Source organism: Oryza brachyantha, chromosome 2 (assembly GCF_000231095.2).
Source record: "Oryza brachyantha chromosome 2, ObraRS2, whole genome shotgun sequence".
NCBI classification, from domain to species: domain Eukaryota; kingdom Viridiplantae; phylum Streptophyta; class Magnoliopsida; order Poales; family Poaceae; genus Oryza; species Oryza brachyantha.
Window position 1 is genome coordinate 14,741,147 of NC_023164.2, and position 25,513 is coordinate 14,766,659.

Consider the following 25,513-nt stretch of genomic DNA (forward strand, 5'->3'; position numbering starts at 1 on the left):
TGTGTTATGTAACATCTTGATATACTTCTGTAGGTTATGTTGAAATTTACTTGACAATGTTTTTTTTAGCACAGAACTACTAATCACGAGGAACAAATATTGATGCAAGGAATTGAGCTATATTTGAAGGATTCTAGACAAACATCACCAGGAACGAGATCCTCTGACGTAGAAGTCAGAGGGACTCTGTGGCTGACATATGGGCCCATAAATGGTGGGGTACACATGTCAGGGACCATACCCATCTGACTTTACATAAGAGTAACTGCGTCCTCACTAAAATACTAATGTGCACAATGACACACCACTCTTCTCCTCTCGTAATATTTTCTCTCCATTAGGATGAGTCTCTATCAATCTAATTCTCATTTCCTCTACTCACCTAGCAACCACTTCACCTGCTACAATCGACATGGCTGACATGTTTGTAACACAATCAAGTATTTTTTTCCATCGTTATCCTCCCATCCTTTCATCTATTGCCAACTAACTAGTCAAGTCGATATATAAAAGTCTTTCTAAAGATCTAAAGGAGAATTTAGAAATAGATAGGCAACCATTGGTCATGATCTTAACTGTGGGAAGACACACCGCCTTTGCCAGCTCCAATTGGTGGGAGGATCGTGGCATCTATTGATCTAGACAGGATTGACCTTGATTCTTAAGCCTCTTCTCCCAGTGAGCTCCACCCACCTTCTCGAATAGCAACCCGATCTCATCGTCGATCTACACTCGCACCACCATCAGCGACAACCTTTGCCTCTCTACGAGGTTGCCTGTAGAGGAAGCAGAGCGAGGCGATGGCTTGCCGGCAATGCAAGTAGCTGGTGGTTGCGTAGGGCAAGAGCGAGTGGGAGGTGGCCGAGAGGATGACATGTGGACCAATACCACCCAAAACAATGTTGGACTAGCGCGTGTTAAAACAATCGTCATGTGTACACTATGCAGGACTAATACCACCCAAAACAATGCTGGGAGAGTTATTCATCCAGTTTTCGGTAAAATACATGTTTTTCAAGTTCAAACGTAATTTGCTATCGCAATAGTTCGAGGGTAATTCATATTTTTCTTACTGAACAGGCCGTCCACAACCACACGAGACACAACAATCGAGACCGCGTGTCCGTATACCACCATGTACCGCCCCCCGTACAACGATACACGAGTTCTCGCTCCAGCCTCACCATGGGGGCTCTTGGCGGCCTTCTTGCACAGCGTTTTGATTGGTACACCCTTTTCCGCCGGGGCTGATTGGTGGTACACCTTTGCTGGGCACGGGCCCCCTGTGCAGCAGATGAGCTGTTTGCATGCGTGACTCTGTACTGTACGTAGCACTGCCCGATTGGCTGGGTGCATGGACTGGACAGGCGACGGACTGACGGGTCCGTGGCCCCGTACGTGGGCGTGGGCCGGTGCCGCCGCCGCGACATGGACGCACTCCTGTTTCTGTGCCCTGTTGGGTGAGGGAAAAAAAGGGGCTCGGGCGCCGCTGCCTGCCCATCTGGTACTCCCGCAGTCCCGCTGCAGGTGCACCTGGACACCTGGTACACAACAACGATATGATCGGGTATCGACACACACATGGGCTTGCTTGCACACACACACACATGATCTGATCTGATCGATCATCCCCGTCACCTCCAGCTTGTACCCGGCAGGGGCGTGCGTACAGTACGTATGTTGCGGCCATCCATCCTCGTCACATCCAGCTGTGCCTGGCTGCCTGCGTGCCTTCCTACCGACGCGCCGATCCACGCAGAGACCAAGCTATTCTAAGTCCTGTTCACAACGGCCGGTGACTCCGAAAAACTGTTCAGTGATATTATTTAATTGGTTATTAATTTTTTTTAAAAAAAATTATAGAAATAGATTAGTTCTAAATATATTATATATTATTCCATAAATATGCAAGTTAAAATAGGGCATCTATAAATCATCGAGGTCATATTTAAACGTCCATCTATGAATATAAATATATTGCTCATGGTTTAATTTTGTTATTTTTCTTATAAATTATCGATGTCATATTTAAACGTGTATATTTATGGAGTGACATATATCATATTAATATATTTTATAATTTATTTTAAAAATTTTTATAACTATTTAAATAATATCCAATAGATAAGGGATACCTCTCAAAAGTTTAGAATCCACTGTCGGGTGACTACAATATAACCTTTTTAGACTTACCAAAAAAAATGTAACCTTTTAGAGTGTGAAAATCACTTTTTAAAAAGCTAGATAATATGACTGCCAATTTATTTTATGGAATCTGATAATGTTACGAGGAGTTGGATACTTTGGGGTCATCTTTTCATTTTTAATAGAGAAAGCCAAGCATCATATTTATAAACAAAAATAATCTAGAAATAAAAGTTTTATATACATGTTCTTGCCGATCTGTTTGAAATAAACTATAATAAATAAACCCTAAAATAAACTTTAAATTTTAGATTAAAAATTTAAATTTTAGTTCATAAGTATAAGCGCCCAGTGAAGCGAAAAGATGCATATTTCTAATAATACCGAGTGAGTGAGGGCTGGTCAGCTTCTCTGAACCCGTTTTTCCGCGCCATGGAATTCTGTTCGTGAACAGGGGCAGCGAGACCGAGGCCAGGCGGACGACGCGAACGCATGTACTAGCACGCACAGATGACAAGCCTGATCCAGGCGCACGGCGCCGGCGCACCCACGCACACATGGAGGAGGGGCGAGGGCGAGGAGGTGATGGCCGCGGGGGATCGACACGTCCGCGGGGCGGGCAGGCCGCGGCGCGTGCGCTAGCCTCCGACATGGAGACGCTCTCTGCCAAAAAGAGGACCGCCTTGATCACCCCGGCTTTTGTGTCCGTCCGTCTGTCTCGGCGATATGTTTTGCTACGGCCGGTCGCCGACCGGCCGGCGCTGCAACGTCTTTTCTAACCTGGGGGCCGCGCCGGCCGGCCGGGTTCGGTACGCCCACGCGCCTATCGCCATGTGCGGTACATGTGCTGCAGCCAGCTGGAGTACGTACTGGAACAAGGCGATCACTGGTCGAGCTGTCTACGCTAGCTTGGCATGGCACTACAGTAGCCAAGACCACCTTGGCTCAACCCTGCAAGAGCTACTATACTGTCGTCGACTGCTATTGGTTGGCTCTTCGGAGCCCCTTGTTTCTGGGTAGTTAATCTGGTTGGATTTAGGGGCTGTTTGTTGGTTACCATAACTTGTCTAAGCTTGTCACATCTCAAGTTAGCTAAATTTGACCATGTTAGATGTGTGTTTGGTTTAAGCCACACTTGTGACAAGATTTCCTTTTTAATATATAGGATCCACATGACACAATAAAGTGTGGCAAACTTGTCACATGTTAGCTAAAGTGTGGCTTTATTTTTGTTAGCCAAACCTTAGTCAGCTTAGCTAAAATATTGTGACAATCTTAGACAAATTGAGTATGTCAACCAAACACGTTTCAGGCAGTATTGCGCTTGTTTCTGGCTGGTCTTTGAGCCAGGTGCTGCGTGCAAAACTACTGTGCTTATTGTTGTTTGAAACAATTATGGCTAAGGTAAGTAATAGTTAGGATTGGTTGAGGCGAGAAGATAGGTGAAAAAAATTATATGAGGAACTGCTATGATTGATTGAGATGAAAGATAGTATTCTTATAGCTAAATTTTAAAATCTAAATATCCTTATGTTTTTAGACGAGGGAAGTACTCCCTCCGTCCCTAAATGTTTGACGCCGTTGATTTTTTGACAAATGTTTAACCATTTGTTTTATTTAATTTTTTTAAAATATGTAAAACTATATATGTGCATAAAAGTATATTTAATAATAAATAAAATGATATAAAAATAATTAATAATTATGTAAATTTTTTGAATAAAACGAATAGTGAAATGTGTAAAAAAAAGTCAACGGCGTCAATATGTAATAATCAGTTGTACAGGTATACACGAGCAGCTACTATATAGGTCAACTATGTCGAGATCATTAGTAACATGGTGAAATTGCTATAATAGGTGTCGAATTATGAGTCCTAGCCAATACAACATGTCGTAAGACATCCATCCATAACGCAAGGTAAGTAACAGTATTAAAACCATGATGTTTATAATAGAATATGATCTATTCGGGATTAGCATTTTGATCGGACCAAACTGATTGTATCTGAGAACAGGAACCGACCTATTCCTAGAAAATATCAAGATCGAGAATTTCAGTCTCGGATACAACCAAACTAACAAAGCTATTAGAGACCACATATAGAAAATCACAAAATCACCCAAACCAAAGTAAAAAAGGAGGAAAAAAAATCATGAAATACTCCTTAATTAGGCTACAACTGATCCCTTACATCCACGGCACCGACCATTGCCATGGGATGCAACATTGATGCCGTTTCCCGCTAGCACACTCCTCCTCCGTCTCTAGCACCCTCTTCATGCCCAAATCTGAGAGGACATACTGCTAGCCAGTAGGGTTATCCTTCGCATTGCTCGACTCTCCATTGCCATCGCTGCAACTTACCATTCTCGTTTTCGCGCGCACGTTTTTCAAATTACTAAATGGTGTATATTTTATAAAAAATTTCTATAGAAAAGTTGTTTTAAAAAAATCATATTCATCTATTTTATATTTTTAAAAATAATTAATAACTAATTAATCATGTACTAATCTATTACTATGTTTTCCGTGCAGAGATAAGTTAACTTGCCACCCTTTTTACGAACACGGCCCTAGCCGTGGCACGTGCCACCATATATTGCACTAAGAAGGACCCTTAGCGTTCGCCCCCGGTAAGTTAACTTAACCGCTCGTTTTCCACGCGTACGCTTTTCAAACTACTAAACAGTATATTTTTTTAAAAAAATCTATAGAAAAATTGTTTTAAAAATCATATTAATATATATTATATTTTTTTAATAATTAATTAATCATGTACTAATCTATTACTACGTTTTCCGTGTCGGGTAAGTTAACTTACACTCCCATACCGAACGCGGCCTCAGTGTTGTAGGTTCATTGAGACTATAGGAGGGTGAGGCGTGCGGAGAAGAGAAGGTTGGGGTGGTTGTACTCGGCAACTAAGGACGACAGGGTAGCAGGAGCCGGTGACGGTGCAACCATGTAGGGAAGATAGGATTGAGATGGAGGTGTGGAGCATAAAGGGAGTTAGGGTGGGGTGGGCATATGACCATGCAGGGGGATGGTGGAGAGGATTTAGGGCGTTGTTGGGTCCATAGTGGAAAAAAAACAGAACCCCAGCTGATGGTCAATCACAAACAAGAACTAGAGCCTTCCACGTTTCAGTCATACACAAGAACTGCTTTGAACGGATAGGACAGGGTGGATTTTGAGTGAACAATTCATTAAACTGCCATCAATCCCATTAGTCTCCCAAGAAATGATACTTTTGCAGGGTTCCCTTTGATCCCCGCACATAAAGAGAGCCTTAGAAGTTACCACACCATTCAATCTGCTCTGATACGAGTAGAGTGGGAATCAGGGTTCACGATCTCGCGGTTACCGCGGCGGTAACCGAGTTTAAATTTGAGAAGAATTTAAAAATTTTGAGGAAATTTAATGAAAAAATATATATTGTATAGGTTGATATATAGTCTAGTTTTGTCAAAGAAATTTATGAAAAAAAATATATTTTTGGTGTAATTAAAAATCATAAACGAGAATTTCGAAAAACAAAATTAAAAAATAGCCTATTGCAAATAATATTTCATAGGAAGATAGTTAAGAATATTTTATGTTGACTCACTATTAATTTACACTAGACACTAGGGTACATAATATTAAAATACAAATATATATCGATGGATATATGAAAAATATGTATGGAGAAAAATTATACGTGCATGTTAGTACATACATAATAGTTTTATTCGTAATAATGGGTAGTAGGTATAGTTGTGACGCAGCAATCAAAATAAAGTTGCTGTTACTTGTTATTGTTGTGAATTATTTGGTGAAGGGTAATATGACGGTGTATGTTTATATGTTGCAATATTAAGAATTTAGAAAAGGTCCCGCGAAAATTTTCTTGTTTTCCCTATAACATATCATATTTTTCCTATGTCATAAATATAGTCACAAAATATTTTTCCTATTTTTCATGTATTTTCTTTAGATTTTTTAAAGTTTTTTTGCATTTGGTATTACACCCACGGTCTCCTCATGGTAACCGCGGTTTTGGCCGTAAAAACCGCGCGAAAAACCACGGTTACCGCGACTTTCATGCGCTGTTTCAGTAATTACTTACCACGGTTACCGTGCGAAACCGCGTGGTAATCGTGCAAAACCGCGCGGTAAGGTATGAAAACCGCACGAGTTTAAATCCAAATTTTTTGGATTCAAATTTATCACGGTTTTTACGGTTTCCGTGCGGGATCCGCGAGAGCGCGGTATAGCGGTTTTGACGGTTTATGCGGTAAGTGAAACCTTGATGGGAATATATATATATATATATATATATATACACTACCAGGTGTACCTTCTCTTCACGTCCATGATGAGAAACAATTTTATACCTATTTTTCTCCCACCCTCGTTCCAGTTCTTCATGCTTCGGTTGGGCTTGGTGGGCAGGGAGTTGTTGTTGTGCCCAATTTCTTACACGGTTTATTCGCTTTGTTTTGCCCACTGATAGGTTCTATTAACTCTGAGCCTAATTTGAGTATATGATGACTCGAAAGCACAATTATGTAAATTATATATGTGCGTGAGTATTATGTTCAAAAGTTGTTCTTTTTGACTGAATTTCAGTTTCAAAACTGGAAACCGAGTCCTAACATGTGCACCTCAATGGTTTCATGCACTCTGAGAATTACCTATTTGTGTGTATGTCGCCTTCAAATGTTGGTAAATTTATCTAAAAACAAAAGTTCCTGGCTGTTGCATGCAAATTCTTCCGACTCATCTTTTCGCTACTGCTTATGCTTATAAATTAAAATTTAAATTTTTAACCTTAAAATTAGAATTAACTTTTAGGTTTTTCACTGAAGTTTATTTTTCAGCCTTAGACTTTTAAATCACTAAGAATACGTATATATATATATTTATTCATAATTATTTTTTTCGTTTATAAATATACCGTTTGACTTTTTTTTCATGAAAATACAAACAATCACCCCCTCTGTATTTGACAACATGTGGGGGCTAACGGCAGACCGCCTCGATCGACGATCGCCGGCCACCGTGGATGTCCCAGCCAACCATCCTGCCCCCTACATATATGTTCCGCTGAGCATAGCGCATTAGTTTCTGAACTGGCGACTGGAAAGAAAAATGTACCGGAGGTATGGTGTCTTTTAGGGTCTATTTTGAAAGGTTTATAACTCTTAAATTAATTCTGACGTCATGATGAAGCTGTAGAGCTACACGAAGCTGTCTTTATCCCTCTAATTGATTTTTCCAAATCACTCTAACCCACCCTACTTCATTTTCTCCTACATATTTGGACAGATTGTTTAGGCTATATTCTTAAAAAAAAGGTAAATATAATAGCTAAATAGAGCCCTCTGAAATATATATATGCTCTAATTTTGCTTTCCTGCCGATAGCCAGCTGATTTTTGTTAATTTTGGATCCCTAGCTAGTTCTCCGGAGCACTGCTGCACATAGGATTTTTCTTCAAGACTCTTCCATTCCACCGTCATTATAAAGGCACTTTTAAGATCTTTAGACAGTAACGGGCAAATATTGTATTTTCTATTGTTCAAGTACGGTATTAAAATTTTAGTATAAAGCGGTACTTTTTAAGGATGATCAAATTACCCTTATTATATCTCACATTAGTTCAATAGGTGACTATTATTCCACTCTTATATATACACTGATACTCCCTCCGTCCTACTATAAGTGCATTTCCAACGCTATATTGGCAAATTAGTTAGAAGAAGAAAAAAAAATCGTATGCCTCTCATTAAATAAGAAGAGGTATAGAGTGAGAGGTAGGTGAGCGTAGAATAGAGAAAAAATTGAATGTGAGACAATTGATGAGACAATCGATATTTTACAAATATACCATTTGTAAGATAAAATTGAATTTCAGAAATATTAGTAAGCTTATTATCGGATAGAGAGGTGGTACGTGACATTCCAATATCCATCGATATTAAAACGGTCGAAATGATAGGCGAAAGTAGGTCAATGCAAGAATCTATGCTGCCTTCGAATGTTTTCAGCTCCATACGTTTCACGCACCACCTGACCATGTTTCAAACCTATAAGCGATACGACCGGCGAGAACAGCGCAGGCCCAACCGCCCAAAATACACTCATTGCATGTACATAAACAGCTATATATGCATGTCATGTCGCCGAAAAGTGAGATAAAGCGACGCAGAAAAAGTAAAACCGATCGGATTACAATAAAACCGGCAAGAAGTAGTGATCACAGGATCAAACAAAGTACACTGCAAGCACCAGCGAATTGAAGAACATCAGTTCAATAATAAATAGTAGTCATATATGCAGGTGGAATGCTTGCTAGCGAGCTAGACTCTCCTGCCATGGATGGCCATTTCTTGATTGCTAGCTCTAGCTAGCTCTTGCGACTGCTCGATCACTCCAAATGCTACTGACTGACGATGATCACCTTGATTAATCCATAAATTAACTAGGATAATGTGCATGCAATGGACGAGCACGTCAATTACTAGTTGGCTGTAGCTAGCTACGAGCAAGCTGCACCTAGTCAACCAGTGTTCTTATTTTACAGTGAAATTAATGTAGGTGTAGGGGAACAGAACAAGAAATGCTAGCTCTAGCCAGCTCGTTGATCATAGGTAGCAAGTAATTAATAATTAAGCTCGTCTGTCCATGCGAGGATTGGTCAGGGTACGTCGTCGTCGTTGTCGTCGTCGTCGGTCGGTAGATACTAGCGGCGGCGAGCGGCGGTCTCGCGCTGCGCGTTGAAGTAGACGGCGGCGACGGGGAGGCCGAGGTCGTTGTCCTCGGCGAACTGGCGGGTGCTGAAGCGGTCCCTCGACGGTGGCGGGCTCACCGCTTGCCGGCGCTTCTGCCGGAACAGCACGAAGATGAACCTGTGGATGCCGATGTTTGGCCGTGGGCTCTCGTAGCTCACCACCTCCCTCCCTGCATGCAAAATTAATAAAGAGAGATCAGAGAAAGGAAAGCTGGCCTAGCTACCAGCTGCTAGAAGACAGCATAGTTATTTTCTTCAGATTAATTAGTCCATGATGGTCTCAGTAAATTAATCAGTTCATCACCAGTTTAATTACCACAACTTAATTAACCTTCTGTCTGGCTAATTGTTTTCACTCTGCATCTCTCTGATCATCACACTGTACTCCTCTCCCCCTCTCATCAAAGTTCAAAACTGGCAAAGACTAAAGCAGGATGTACAGGGGAAAGACTTACCAAAAGAGGCATCAGTAGTCCCAGGAATATCAGTAACAATCCTGCACCAAGGTGGTCCAGCCGAAAGGTCATCTCATTAATTAGCTACACATATAGGCTATAGAATGCATTGAAAAAAATTAATCTGGAAATTGATTAAGAGCATGCCATGACCGAATCTTTGTAAGCAATCATGGCCTGACCAGTGACCAGCTACTGAAATTTGTCTGGCTATGTAGGCAACACTTGTACCTAGCTAATGTCTAACCCAACTTTAATAAGACTGAGCACATAATTAACTTGTATAAATTACCAGTGAAGATGCTCCCTCAGGTATGGATCACTAGGACCTGGCACATCAGGGTCAGTCATCACCTGAATTAATCACAAGCATACGAATCAATTAGCACGCGATGAAGAATTAAACCTTGATGATTTGGGGTCGAGAATCTTGAGCATATGCTGTGGCAGCTAGCTTAGATCGACTAACTAGCAGATGAGACAGGCAGTACGCACCAACGTGAAGAAGGACCGGAGGTCGCCGCCCTGGACCTCGACGCGCGGCTTGCCGGCGACGGCGGAGGGGAAGAACTCGTGGCCGTTGAACACCTGCTTGTTGGCGCCGTAGGTGGCCATCATCTTCACCGTGGGGTTGAAGTTGTCCAGCACCTCGCCGATCACCTTCCCCACAATGAGAGGCTCCAGCACCCTCGACATGGTTAGCTAGCTAGCTTAGCTCTAGCTACTGTTACCTCTCTTACCTGATGAATTCGATGGTGTCAGTGATGTCTGAGCTAAGTGTATGTGTGTCTAAGTGCAGGCAATTCAGGATGGTGAGGAAGAGCAAGGCGCAGGGCGATATTTATAGATGCCAAGAGGCGAAGCCTATCTGTTCTGGGCGGGCTGGCTGGGGCTGGCTGGCTATATTCTGATCAAGCTGAGTGCGATGGATCATAGATTACACATATTTTCATACAGGATCAGCTCATCAGCATCAGAGAAAAGCTCAGGCTAGCTGCAGGGGCATGTCTATCACTGCAGAGACACACTAGCATGTCAAATTGTTAATCCTGTTGTCATTTTCTTTCAGGAGTTTTGAGCTTTTGATTATAGTATTGGTGCATTTGCGGCGTAAAAGTTCCTAATAACTGGATGTATCTTAAAGATATTTATTCTCTGAAGAAGATATAGGGGCATGGGAGTTACAATAATTTGTGCATAGATTCTCACATTTGTCAAAAGAAGAAAAGGCCCTTGCCATCCATACGCCAACAGTTTCCAAGTTGACAACGAGCACCCTCTGTAAAATTTCTGTAGTTTTGTTTTTGCTTCATGTACATGTCATAATCCATCCATGAAAGAAAAGCGTAGCATTCTCCAAGCATTATCCTTTAGAGCGTTGGGAGCTAGTATAATCGAATTGCATTTCTTCTGATCGGCTTACCTTCTTTTCGTTTTCAATTGGATTGGTTCGCTCATTATTTTGCTTCAGGTACATCCATCCATGTAAGAAAAGGGTAGCGTTTGTTCAAGCATGATCTCTTAGAGTATTGGAGTGCAAGTGAATTATCCACCCTTTTTCTATATCAACTTAAATTTTTGGGTTGAATTAATTAGCGCATGAAACTAATATGATGTTAGAGTCAGAGGTCTTGAGTTTAAATGTTGGCTGGTGTACAACTAATTATCCCATGTTTGAGGGCTAGAATTCTTTATATTTTATCCATGCCTACTCGTCCACCTCTATTCATTTCTCATTTAAATGTTATTGCAAATCCACAAATCCACAAATCCACAAATCCTCAATTTTCAACCTTTGCTTCGGAGAAGCTACGTACCGTTATTGCAAGTGTTATATGTCAAACAACTACAAATTACAAAACCACGGTTCGATTACAAACAAGAAAATTATTTGTAATACCAACCTAAAAGATAAAGATGACAACTTCCACACATAGCTAGCGATAAACTGTATATTTGTTATTTTTCCAATAACATATATGGAATTCTTATCTTCCGACACTAAATAATGAGAAAATTTCATGCGCACCCTTGAAAGTTTTTTTTAATCTCTTATGTACTCAATTTTATCTTGCATGCCTCTAAGTTTTCATCTTAATCCATCCATACCATTTAAGTTTTTTTTAATCTCTTATGTACTAAATTTTATCTTGCATGCCTCTAAGTTTTCATCTTAATCCATCCATACCATTTTCATTAGTTGATTGTACCATTTTCAGAGGTCTTGAGTTTAAATGTTGGCTGGTGTACAACTAATTATCCCATGTTTGAGGGCTAGAATTCTTTATATTTTATCCATGCCTACTCGTCCACCTCTATTCATTTCTCATTTATTAAGAGACACTGTATTATTTTCTTTTTAACCTTAATATCTGCTAAACTACCTACAAACAAGTACCTTTTGGAACGGAGGTGGTATTAAATTGGTTCGATTATTGAAAAGAGCTCAATTTTCAGCACTCTACTATGGAATCTTCCTATCGAGAAAGTGCACTAAGTTTTGTTTTGGAAAAGCCTTCAAGGGTTAATCTGTTGAGTTGATTGTACAAACCCATGCAAATGTCAGAGACGTCAGCTTGATTATGCTGATTATGTGTTGGTTCTTTTTGGCCCCTCCTTTCAAAAAGGAGCATGTAAATTCTCCATGCCCACCACCCTTTTTATACTTACTTGTACATTGCTTTGTACTAAAAATTATATAAATACACATATCTGTATCTCATTCTTTGCAGCTGCTGGAGGGATCAAGCTTGGACATTCTCAAAGCTGCACAGCACTTCACAGCACAGCTCCACCCACAAGCATCTATTTTTTCTCTTGAGGTAAAAAAAGGCAGCGCCATTCTGAATCGGTCACCATGCTGCTCTTGAGCTATGAATTGCAAAAGGCCATGCCCTGGGGAGGCATTGCACTAGCATGGAGTTTTCCACTCCAGGGTGATTATTCCTGTCTGTCTGCAGCATGCAGCTGGTGCAGGAGGGCAGGAGGCGGCCATAAACTAAGCTCAAGTGGCTGAGGAGGGCCTTCCTCCACTACTCCACAAAATTAAAGTGGCCCTGTGCCAAAGTGTTCTGATCTCTCCCCTGCTTGCAACAAACACTTCTTTCCAGAGAAAAGGAGATCCTCAATTATGAGCTCTTCATTAGGCAAAGGTTAGTGCCCCTTGTTTCCGTAAATGGTGGAGCCATCTCTCCAAGTACATCCATGTAATTGCACATCAGAATTTAATATAAAAGCATCCCAACAATTTATCTATAACATTCTCTATTCTAAAAATGGAGGATAAAAGGTAAAGATTGTGCTCCAGTAGAACATCCATCTCATTCTCTATTTTTAGATGTCATTTATATTTGGAGAGAGACTCTGAAGGATGTCATATATAGATGATCTGCTGAAGTATAAAAGAATGAAAATATTTTAGATTATCATTTAAATAAAAATATGAATAATCAAATTTAGATGATCAATTAGAGATGCTCGGAGTCATCTTGCTGCTGCTGGCCACTCGTGCTTGCATGTTGTGTGCTAGAGCTAACTGAAGCACACAGTTTACGATACATGCGGCTGCCTAACATTCAGAAGCAAAACACAAATTGTCTTGGCACTGGGAACTGCCAAATTAAATTAAAGATGAGTCCATGCATCATTACAACGTTTTTTTTTCAAAAAATATATTACAATCAATTCATTTTTGTCTTCGTTTTCTACGTACCCCATCTCTAAATTTACGGCTTTTAAAGGTTTTGGTGTTGCTCATGTTTTACAAGAGATACCTATAAATTTGATCATATTATAGCTTAACACCCTACAATCTTGCGAAAGCAAGTACATAGTCAGGAGGATCTTCCGCAATCTTTTCAAGTGTCTATCGGAGAACTATATTTTCAACTGACGTGCGGTCCTTTGGTTCCATACTGTTCTTGTTTTTTTTTCTTATCTTAGAAATAATGAGTTGACGACGGTGGTGGTAGATTCACTAACCATATCACTTGCTTCTTTTATTGTTTCTTTTAAAGCAGCATAGATTATTATGTTACTTAAATATTCTTTATACATGAATGTATTACTTAGAGTATCTTAACTATCTTTTTTACTATGATCTACTCCCTCTATTTCACAATAAGATATTTTAACCTTATCTAGATTTATATAGATGCTAATGAATCTAGACATATATATATATATAAATTATATATATTTATTAATTAATAAATTTAGACAAGACTAAATAACAAATAGGAGGTGGTCATTCCTCTTGGCCGGGTTAGCAGGACATAACTTTTCCTTTTCTTTTTCTTTACGATGGACTGAAGAATTAATGGGGCACTGCAGCCACAAATCCACTTGGTAGAGGGCATGTCTGGAATGATGTGACTTAGACGTGCTATTTTAAATTGCTAGGGATATCGTATATGGGTTAGGTACTATTTGTCTATACAAACATAACTTCAAGGGACGCTTGCGGTACTTTTACTATGGTTTCTATGACTGTTATCTTGTATTATCACTGGTATAAATGATCTAAAGCATTAAATTATAAGTTCATCTACCCATAGAAAAATAAATCTACTATTAATAGTTGAGATGGAAGTATAAATCCATATGATCTGCCTGATGAGTAAACAAATGAAAGATTCATTCACCATAAAAATTGTTGGTACAACACACCCCCAGTTGAAAATTTTAGTACTTAATTCCAACATAAAAAATAAGTTAAACTGTCGAGACTACAAGTTTTGGATACAGTATTCTAGAAATGTAGTTAAAGTGCACTTACATGACATCTCAAAACAAAACGTATACTTACCTACCATCTATTTTATATGCAGGCGATTTTTTCTCAAGAGAACAAAAGGAAAATGCACCTTTTACATGTCTTTCTGTTATGTGTCCCTAGTCGTGACAGAGCTGATTAAGTTATTGCATCCGTGGCGCAAGAATTTGAATATATAGCAGCATATATTGATATATAGATTAATGTGAGAATTTTCCATTTTTTTATCACATAGAAGTTCCTAGAGGAATCTCTTTATATAGTTATAGTTAGTCAATCTACAATCACATTAGATAATGAATTTTTTTTCAACCTTTGCTTCGGAGAAGCTACGTACAGTTATTGCAAGTGTTATATGTCAAACAACTACAAATTACAAAACCACGGTTCGATTACAAACCAGAAAATTATTTGTAATACCAACCTAAAAGATAAAGATGACAACTTCCACACGTAGCTAGCGATAAACTGTATATTTGTTATTTTTCCAATAACATATATGGAGTTCTTATCTTCCGACACTAAATAATGAGAAAATTTCATGCGCACCCTTGAAAGTTTTTTTTAATCTCTTATGTACTCAATTTTATCTTGCATGCCTCTAAGTTTTCATCTTAATCCATCCATACCATTTTTGTTAGTTGATCATTAGCTGACTATTAAATATTTCTAAAATAACTATATTATCCATCTCTCGTACTTATGAGCTACCTACTCTATAATTTTCATGTTAAAAAAATTAACTTATACAAAAATAAATAGGATATAATCATTTAATGCCAAACTTGAAAAACAAATCTAAAACTCTGTTTTTTAAAAAAAATTATGATAAAATCCATACATTACTTTCACCAGAAAATTAAGAACTAATTAAATCTATATGTTACTTGGGTTTAAATTTTTGGTAGGATGTACAAAATTCATCAAATTTAATTTGAAAGTTATTGAAAATTTTAAAAATTAATTTATAACTTTTGTAAAACAATTTCATCCCCATTTTACAATAAATATTTTTTCACTACATATTCATTGAAACGTAACTTTCGAATTTGATCCGAAGCTTGATTTTATTACAATGAATATTTTTGAATTTTTAATGAAATTATGTTCCATTTTTTAGAAAACCATAAAAAATATTTAGTAATTTATCCCATATTATTTTTACACAACCCAAATAATTTGTATACCAAGCATTTCTAGCTTTGAGCAACCTACCAAGAACAATAAAGTCATTTCTACCATAACCAATAGTCAAACTAATGGTTAATTAGCAGAACGTGTGTTTAAGCGATCCAAATAAAAATCAGAGGTATACAAGTGACGAAACAAACCGTAGGGACGTAGATCGAAGTCATCGGGTAAAATTATAGTGGCATACGGTGAATTGTGTCCTAAATAATACATGGGCTAGTGTAATATGTGCAATTTAAAGCTAAGCTATGATTGTTCATAGCCAATTGGCCATAGGTCACTGAATGCTTGCGTTCATGTCAATTTGGACTTTAGAGTTTGCTAATGCAAAAGAATTTTACAGAAGAGTTGACACCCGCAAGAAAAAGACGAATCGTTCCCTAGGTGTAATTAAAGCTACTTCAGTTCAATCTGTAGTTCAGTACCATCACTTGGTGAAAAAAAAAAGTGGAAAATGCTTGTTTCTTGTAAGGAGGACTGGATCCGCACTAAACGCAGCTTTATTTTTTAAGATAATGGAATAACATTTTGGCCTTTGCTTAATGAATTACTACCAATTATTACTAAACACAGCTCTATAGACAGTCATACAACTCTGAAAGATACACCAATTAAGGTGAAGGTACAAAATAAATGCCAAATGCTTTATCATTTTTGGGCACATGACATCTTTGTCGAATGTTCTCTTGTTCTCAAATGCAAAAGCAAATGGAAAAGTTCGGTTTCAGAAAAAAAAAAAAAGTCAAATGGAAAAGCGTAAGCTGATTTTCCAACGAGGAAGAAATTATGCTTAATGCTTTCCCCAAAGCAGAGGCCGTATTGTCTATTTTCCATCTCGGCTAACGAGCTTAACAGCCTAAGGGAAAAGCATCGCTGGAAATAATTGTTATTTGTGTTGAAAATGAAAGCATACGTAGATTTATTTTATTTCATAAATAAACCATAATGTTGAATTTGTAATCTACAAATTCATCTTATATCTATACTTCTTTAAAAAAAATAGTGGTGAAATCTGTCACCCCACCTACCCCATTATAAAGTTTACAAATTTTCCATTAAACTTATTAATATTAAGAAACAATCAAATCTAAATAGATAACTAGATATAATGTGAATATCACCTTTAAAAAAGATGTATAACGCATTTAATGGAAAATATAGAGTAAAAGAACTAACAGAGGGGGTGAATGGTAGCTAGATCAAAAAACCAAATCTTTTCATGGAAACAAAAGATTACCTTCACAAAAGTCTTACGAAGCCTCCGGTTGCACGGCGAATGTACTACCGGTCAGACCGCCGTTATGTGGCCGGTCAGACCGCTCGCATAACCTCGGTCAGACCGACGTTGAGTGGCCGGTCAGACCGCCAGTCTACCTGCGGTTAGACCGTCGGGATCCTGGAAAAACGCCGATTAACAAAGCTTCAAGATGTAGATTGAATCTCTCGACTTTTATTGATCAACTAATGTTTACAAAGTACATAGAAAGCACTCCTAACCAAAACTTTCGATCTAAAATCGAAATAGAGTCAAAACCTTAACTTTTCCTCTCAAACGGCACAAAAAAGCTCACCGGGGGCATTCCCCGTAGTACCTATTTATAACTTCGACGTGGGTATGCAAGGCCCACGTATCTAGCACGAATCAGGACTTCTAATCTCGTGGGAAAACAATCCTTATCTGTAACTAACCATATCTCTATCTTTAATACAACAAACCTTCTCAAATCCGGACTCTATCCGAACTCAACTTCCATATCCCATACGCACATAATATCTCCATCGTATACCACATGGAATCTTCACCACCACGTGCATTGAATTCTAGCCTAAGTATCCCGCATGATATCTCGACCACCGGACGTCAACTTATCTCCCGGTTGACTTCCGATCCATCACTGGCAACACTCTCCCGAGACATCAAGTCACCTGCACATGAATCAAACAAAGAAACCATATTCAACCAAGCTATCTCCAACTTGACTCATGATTAGCAAAACAACAGTACCCATACGTATAAAAACCAACTAGAAGTCGAATTCACGAAGAACAAATCCAAAACCGAAAAGAAAACCGAAAGCTGAAACTTTCGGGGCTGACCTGCCGGTCTGACCGCCCAGATACCTGCGGTCTGACCGCAGTAACCTGAAAGGTCTGACCGCCAATACACCTGCGGTCTAACCGTCCGGTCAAATATCACAAAACATTTATCTCGCAAACCACCAATTTGTTCATCACAAAAACATGTAGATCACTCCTTGATCTTACGTTAGGTAATATTAATATATTTTCTTTTATCCATAGCAAAGCATGGATATTCAGCAAGTATATGCACGTGATCTAAATATATATACGTTAGCACTGAAGATTAATAGACTGAAAGTACGAAATATGATCAAAATGTACTGAATTCTAAATCGGCTCTGAACCAAAGAGTTGGTAACAACGGATGTTGCGAAGTAAACACCAACGCCACTGCACCGTAGCCTAAGGAAGTAAGATGTGTCGGTGTGCAAACAAAAATCAGTCATATATAATGCTTTCCAAAAGTCTTATTTACCATTTTTTGGTGTAGGACGCATTTACCATTTTTTGGTGTAGGACGCAGAAAGCGATGGTTTGGAGGCTTACTTTACTTTCCCAATCTACCGGTGCACGCCGGTGAGCGGATGAAGTAAACAACATCCAACAACACAGTACAGATGATGTGATAAAAACCTAAGTTGTTTTTGGGTGGAGGTAAACACTCATATTTATAGAGATGTCACTATGCACGATATGTATGACCCATAACCATACCAGATAAGTAACACGTAATTCTAAAACCATGCAGACTAAATAAGCTGGTGAATTCTAAAAGAAAACTCTCGATAAATATAGTGAGATCTGTAGGAAAAAGGTTCAAAAAACAAACTCTGCATAAGTCCGATGAGATTTGTAGCAAAACAAAACTATAAAATAAATTTACATCTGTGTAAGCATGAGAAGTCTATTTGTCGGACAATTCATCCGCAAGTCCCATACACGTGCCCATGCCAGACTATGCAAGCGAGCACGCTTGTGTATTTTTAATTGTGTCAGACACCATTTGTCAAATGGCTAGGTATAACACCCCGATCTCTGTATACCTTTGGAAACTATTTTATTAAAGAGAGAAACTTAGTCCATATTATTGAGTTTGTCATAGTTCAATGATCTATCATTAACATTATCAATTTCTTTAATGTACTAATACGTTTGTCAATGGTTGTACAAAATGCCATATTAGGAATGATTTTTAAAGAAATACTCAAAATGCCCTTATATATACTCAAAACTATTTATTTATATCCTTATCAGTTTCAAACAATTATGAAAACTTTTTGCATAGCCTCATTGTACGACATGGAGGTTTATGTATATATATATATTTAAATAAGTATATACTATATTGCATATAACAGATAAATTATATGTTAAAAAAATCTTGAAAGTAATACGCAAACTCCCATGATAGGTAAAGAGGGCATACACAAAGTTTTATTACTTTTTTTTATCTTCTAACGATTTAAACCAACCATTAACCATATATATAAGTACATAAGAGTATTTTAATATATTTAAAAATATTTACTATCGAATGTTATATTATAAAGCGATCAATAAACTTGTTGGTCCATGTTACTAGGTCTTGCGCTCGCGCTTCTTATTGTCACCAGCACACCATGTCAACCAGACCCTCACCCCTAGCATGAAATGAGATGCTCTGACGTAAAAGTTAAAAGTTAGAGAGACTTCGTGGCTAATATATGTGCACATTAATGATAGGGCTCACATGTCAACGACATCGTTCGACCCTCCGACTTTATGCCACAAAAACTCCGTCCCGGCCCCTAGCCTCCTGCGACCACCGCCACACGCCTACCTCCTCAATCGTCGCCGTTTGCCACCTCCCCGTTGCCAACCGCACTGTGCGATTCTCCGCAAGTTTTGTGTTTGTAGTTTTTCTTGTTTGTTTGTCCAGTTAAGTATATTTGAAACCAGCACATCATTTAGTGCTAAAAGATGTTCTTTCTGGTCTATTTGTTTGGTAATATATATTTCGAACAAACGGTTAATCCTATGCTCAAAATCTCAATATCCCTTACCTGTATTCCGTGATTTGCTCATGATCAGGTCAATATTTTCTTATTATAAATATGTAGAGCACCTTTACTGCTGCTGCATGTCCCTTTAATTTTCTTAAAAGTCCTACCTCCCATGTTGGGCCTCATATATTAGGCCTTGTTTAGTTCCTAAATTTTTTCTTTAAAAACATCACATCGAATTTGTAGACACCTAAATAAAGCATTAAACGTAGATGAATTAAAAAACTAATTTGCACATTTATGAAAGAAATCTTGAGACGAATCTTTTGAGCCTAATTAGCCCATGATTAGGCATAAGTGCTACAGTAAACAACATGTGCTAATGACGGATTAATTAGGCTCAAAAGATTCGTCTCGCGGTTTCCAGGCTAGCCGTGAAATTCGTTTTTTCGTTCGTGTTCGGAAACCCCTTCCGACATTTGGTCAAACATTTCACGTGACACTTCTGCTAAAAAATTTCTCAATCCAAACACCACCTTAGAGTGGACTTTACTTGGGCTTTTGTAATACCCACCCAATCTTTGGTCATTCAATCAATGAATCTGCAGGATATGATGGTGAAAGTTTTGCCGTTATTTCATAGAAAAAAAAGAGAGGTATTGTTTGTTGCTCTAAGGGGCTGTTTAGTTCCCAAAATTTTTTCCAAAAACATCACATCGAATATTTGGACATTTAAATGAAGCATTAAATATATATATATATAAATTTGTATAGATATGGAGGAAATAGTGAGGCAAATCTTTTGAGTCTAATTAGGACGTGATTAGCCATAAGTGCTACAGTAACCAACATGTGCTAATGACGGATTAATTAGACTCAAAAAATTCGTCTCGCAGTTTCTAGGTGGAATCTGAAATTTGTTTTGTAATTAGACTAAGTTTAGTACTTTAAATGTGTGTTTAAAGTTTTGATGTGATTTTCAAAATTTTTTCGCAAACTAAACAACCCCTAACTGGAAGAAAACTTTTGTACACCCAAAAACTAGTTTTTAAGTTGGCTGGTTTGACACACAAGCACCACTAGGCTTTGTGTGTAGTGCCTCGTGCCACGGTTTATTGGGCTTTGAGCCTACACCACATGAGTAGTTTTGATATCAATTATAATTATTGGCCCAAAACCAAGAGATGTTGACCCAACACAGAGAAAGTCTTTCTATACCGTAATAACTAGCCAAAGAGATTAGAGACTCATTTAATGTTTTAAGTTGGCTTTTTCAGTCTGCGGGACACTGGACAATCCACCTCATGGTTGTTCAATTTTGAAGTTAGAATTCTATAGCCCGAATTCGAAGTAATACTAATTTCTCCGCTAGCTACTACAACTACTACTCTATGACTTCAGGAGGCAGCGTGTAGACGGGCACCGATCGTTCTTCAGAATCTAGAAGCAAGGTGCAGGTTCAGACAGTCACCAACATCAGTCTCTTCAAAGTTGATGTGATGAACGCACTTCCAAGGTTAAAACTTGGCAAGGGTCAAGCATGTCAATTTCGTAAGAGAAAGGTCATTAATTAATGAGGAAGATAGAGACAGAAAGAACAATGGTAAAGCAAAAGTGCTAAAAACAACAGTCAGTATTCATCTATACTAATGTGAATGCAAATGATCTAGCATTAGCAGAAAGTGATACAAATATGGTCAGGGATTGCTACTCTTGACTAGTATGCAGATATGAGGTCTGAGTTTTTCATCGGTTTCATGACATTCCGAGCAAAGTAAACTTTTCCACACTTTTAGTTGTTGGTTTCTCCCTGAACTCCAAGAACCGTGCAACATGGTCCAGAGTTCAGACCTCTTGATGAACAGGTCTGAGTTGTTGTCGACTAGTAGCCTGGTATGAAGAAAAGAAGGGAGCAGTTCAATGCATTAATCTGGTTTGTGAACATTACATGACAATTCATTAATCTGGTTTGTGAAAATGACAGAATTAATGTCCAAATATTTTTATTTACAAATAGTACAATAGGGGGAAAAAATCAAGTCATTTGTTTTAAGAAGAGAAACCACATCAAACAGACAGACACCATCAGCAATCTTGGACTTGAAGGGATGCTCTCTACTGGATAATGGAGATTCCATCAAGCAAATAATCTACGACTTAAAGAGATGTGTGCTTTAAGATATTGAGATAGAAAATTCATGGCCCAGACCAGTACTCTAGTGCATTTGTTTTGTCCATTCAAGGCACGACAGAAATGCGCACATTCTGATTGTGTCATGTACATCTAAACACTGTGCCATTTCCATCAGGTAAACAAAATTGCAGGCTATAATTTTCACTTGGCATACACACCACATACAGCACCGGTAGATTAGGAGATAACTTATGTGGGATCTAGAAGCAACAAAAATAAATCATCAGAGAAGCCAATCCCAGCAAATTGGTATCTTTTTCATGTAACTGACATGCATGGTACAGCGAGACTAGTAACACGAAGTCATATATATCGCACTGTCTCTGTCCTACTTGTGTTAACTTGCGCTTGTTTGGCCTTCCGTTCTCAACCATGTATCAAGGTCGGCACTTCTAATTTGTTTAGAGCTTAGTATGATCTCACATCCTCGCTGACTCACTTATTTATGTGCAAGTAAATAGCCGATCAGATCGGTGAGCATCAATGATCAATCCAAGTTGGAACTTGATTTATTTCCTATAAGCTGACTTTGATTTTGTTGTCCTTTCTCCATTCAGAGAACAAAATCTTCATCATACACACTGGTACTCGAAGTTGGAACTGACCTTATATATTGAGAGTCATTGTTAGAAAAATATCTCGTGGATGATTGTTTTGGTTTTCTACGAGTATATTTTAAATAAAAACTAATATATAAATAAATATTTTATATATGTTTTTAGCGATCTAAATGTTAAGGCTGAAAAATAAATGACGATAAAAACACAAAATCAACTTTAAATTTAAAGTTAAAAATTTTATTTTTAGCTAATCATAAGTACAAGTATTTCTCGTTACTCAGTTGCTTGGACCGATGACAGAAGATCACCAATAATAGCGAATGGCTGAAAAAAAGATCTTAAAAAAGTGGTCACATACGAAGAAACTTCGGTTCCCTTCCTTACTTCCGATACTGCAGTTAATTGATTTTCATGTGCAGTTGTGTACTCTTGAGGAAAACAGCACTGTCTCATTCATAACTTCAACGTAATGACGTATTCCATGGGGGCGCTTTTGCTCTGCTGTCACCTCTCAGAATTTCAGAATTCAGATAAGCTACGTGCTTGATTTTTTTTTCCCCTTTTCAAGCATTTCTTGATTTTTTTTTTGCGTTACATGGATTCGGAATACTGCAACTGTATCGACGTGTGAAATTTTTATATCACAGCGGCGAGGTTGGACATATACATGTACATGTAGGATTAGATGAGTGAGAACTGAGCAGCCTCCATTCTCAGAACTCTCCAAAGACAACGAACATAGACACACTGTCCACGGTTTGTCAACACCAGCATATCGCTTGCACGAGAAGAGCTCGCTAGAGGCTGCAATTTTCACATTCTGGTTCTTTTGAAAAACTTATTTTATAAAGACCTGTGAAAAAAATTATTGTACAAATAGACCTTTTTGACCGCACCAACGTCATTGGCGCGATCAAAAAGGTCTATTTGTACGATAAGTTTTTTCACGGATCTATTTATAAGATAAGTTTTTCAAAAAGGCTAAAATGTCAAAATTTCACGCTAGAGGCGTTGGCCAGAGCGGACAGAGGCAGGCTCTCAAGTTGACTACATGCTTAATTTCTACAGTAGGAACTGGTATTTGAGAAGAATTGATGGCAGACACTATGCATCTATAGTGCGAGGAGTAGAGGCTCATCCCCCTCATCCTAAAAAATCAATAAGGACAAGATGTTTTGATGTCGCCATATTTTTCACAAAAAAAGTCATTTTTTACGTTACATATTACGATTTTTTCTAAGATACTCCACTTACCTCTCAAGAGGTAATATCTTGGATTGATCCTAGCCTTCTATTGCCTAGGGGCAATCCGATAAAACAAACTAGTGACCATGCATGATTTGAGTAAAACAAGCAACATAAGGCCAATCTCAGAGTTTTATAGGCAATAAATAGGGTGCAATGTAGATATTTTTGATGATGTGACAAAGTATTAATGAAGAGAAAGATAAAATGAGTTTCATGGAGATAAAACTTTCTATGCACTGTTACCTAGATAGCTTATGTCTCACATGTAACCTAGAAAACAACAATAGATAAAACTATGTATTGAGAGAGGGGTGTTTTATCCTAGTTTTAAACTTTTTAGATGACATGCCACTCTAGCCACACTAAGTAATCGTGTCCATAAAACTTATATTGAGATGGCCTAATGAATAATTAGCCTGGCATTGAACCATGATTGATGGTTTGATTGATTGCAAGGATGCATGCATGCATTCAACACAACGAAACACATTCAATACTAAAATCATGATATTTAAGTTCAAATTTTACGTAAAAACTAACAATTATTTGCTTTCAGACGTTGAATTTGATTACTAGGATCTGAGTTTTGTTGTTGAAATTCAAATTTATTTTATCAAGTTTTAATTTGCTAGATTAAATAAGAATTTTATTTGGTACTTCAATTTTGTAATGCACCAAAATTATTTATATGTATGAATGTAATTAATTTTATATCTTACTACAATTATTTCTTTTGAAACATTTGTTTTTTTATATCTTACTACAAACTAGGTAGACATACTTGCTTATTATTTATGTAAGGGATAAGGGAATATTAATAAATGGTAATTGATTGGTCTTCAAAAACATGCTCTTAATTACAAAGTTTTTATATTAATTCTTTTAGTATTTATTGCTGCCAAAAGTCATTATTACCCTTCGGTGGTAATTAATTCCATATTACCTCTTAGGAGGTAAGATACTTTTCAACCACTGGATCTTCAGAGATGAATGGCCTATAATTAGTCAGGAGTACTGAAAAAGAGCTCACATATTACACATGGTGATATTGTAATTACATTATACTTGTATAAAATAACACTATATTTATATTGTGATTACACTATACATTAGTACTTTGTTGTATATATGAGATATGACACTTAAAATGTTTAACTATGTAGTTGATACTACCTATGCAAATTAACAGATAAAATAAAAAGAAAGCAAAGGGAAACAGGAGGCGGGGGGGGGGGGGGGTGGGGGAGTTGCACAATATGTCCATAGCAGGGCATTAAAATCTGATCGAAAGTGTGGCGACACCTTTTTACCAAATCCGAAATCAATATGAGACTGGGAAAGTGGTGGCTAAGAAAAGAAATTACAATCTATTTCATCCGAAGGTTGTAACATCCGTCCTTTAAGTTATGCTTATGAATAAAAATTTAAATTTTTAGTTTTAAATTTAAAGTTTATTTTGAGGTTTTTCTCAGAGCTTATTTCTTTTTCTATTTATAAATTTATATTAGATTTTTTTCATGAAACATCTAAAACAATCACTCCACGGAGCCTTGCTACCTTTTCCATCACATCGGTGCCATCACCCCCGACGATCTTACCCCAACCATCGTACTCGAGTGATGCCCTCTGGAGTTGGACACATCTAAAGAACGCTAATCACATGTGTCGAGGGAGAGAAAAAAAAAAAGAAAACAAACAAACCATGCCACCGAATACATATCCTCTTGGATCCCGTTGTGCCGTGCGGAATTGCCGAATTGGTGTATTTAGGCCCTGTTCACTTTACAAATTTTTTCTTCAAAACATCACATCGGATATACAGATACATATTTGAGTATTAAACGTAGTCTAATTATAAAATAAATTATAAATTCCGTCAAGACACTGTGAGAGAAATCTTTTGAGCTTACTTAATATGTCATTACCACATATAGATTACTGTACTACATATGGCTAATCACGTACTAATTAGACTCAAAAGATTCGTCTCATAATTTCTCTATAATTGTATAATTAGTTTTAATGTTCTTGTATATTTAATGCTCCATTTATATCAAAAGCTTAATATGATGTTTTTGAAAAAACTTTTTAAGAACAAAAAGGG

General features: G+C 37.8%; 1 protein-coding gene across 1 annotated transcript; it reads right to left on the reverse strand.

Moving 5' to 3' along the window:
- Positions 1-8,445: 8,445 nt before the first annotated feature.
- Positions 8,446-10,166, reverse strand: LOC102706630 (protein SELF-PRUNING). The gene is made up of 4 exons (XM_006647276.2): positions 9,874-10,166; positions 9,671-9,732; positions 9,379-9,419; positions 8,446-9,093 (listed from the first exon to the last, which is right to left on the reverse strand). Exons 1-4 carry the CDS (start codon positions 10,072-10,074, stop codon positions 8,876-8,878), a joined length of 522 nt encoding a protein of 173 aa, XP_006647339.1. The 5' UTR covers positions 10,075-10,166; the 3' UTR covers positions 8,446-8,875.
- Positions 10,167-25,513: the final 15,347 nt, after the last annotated feature.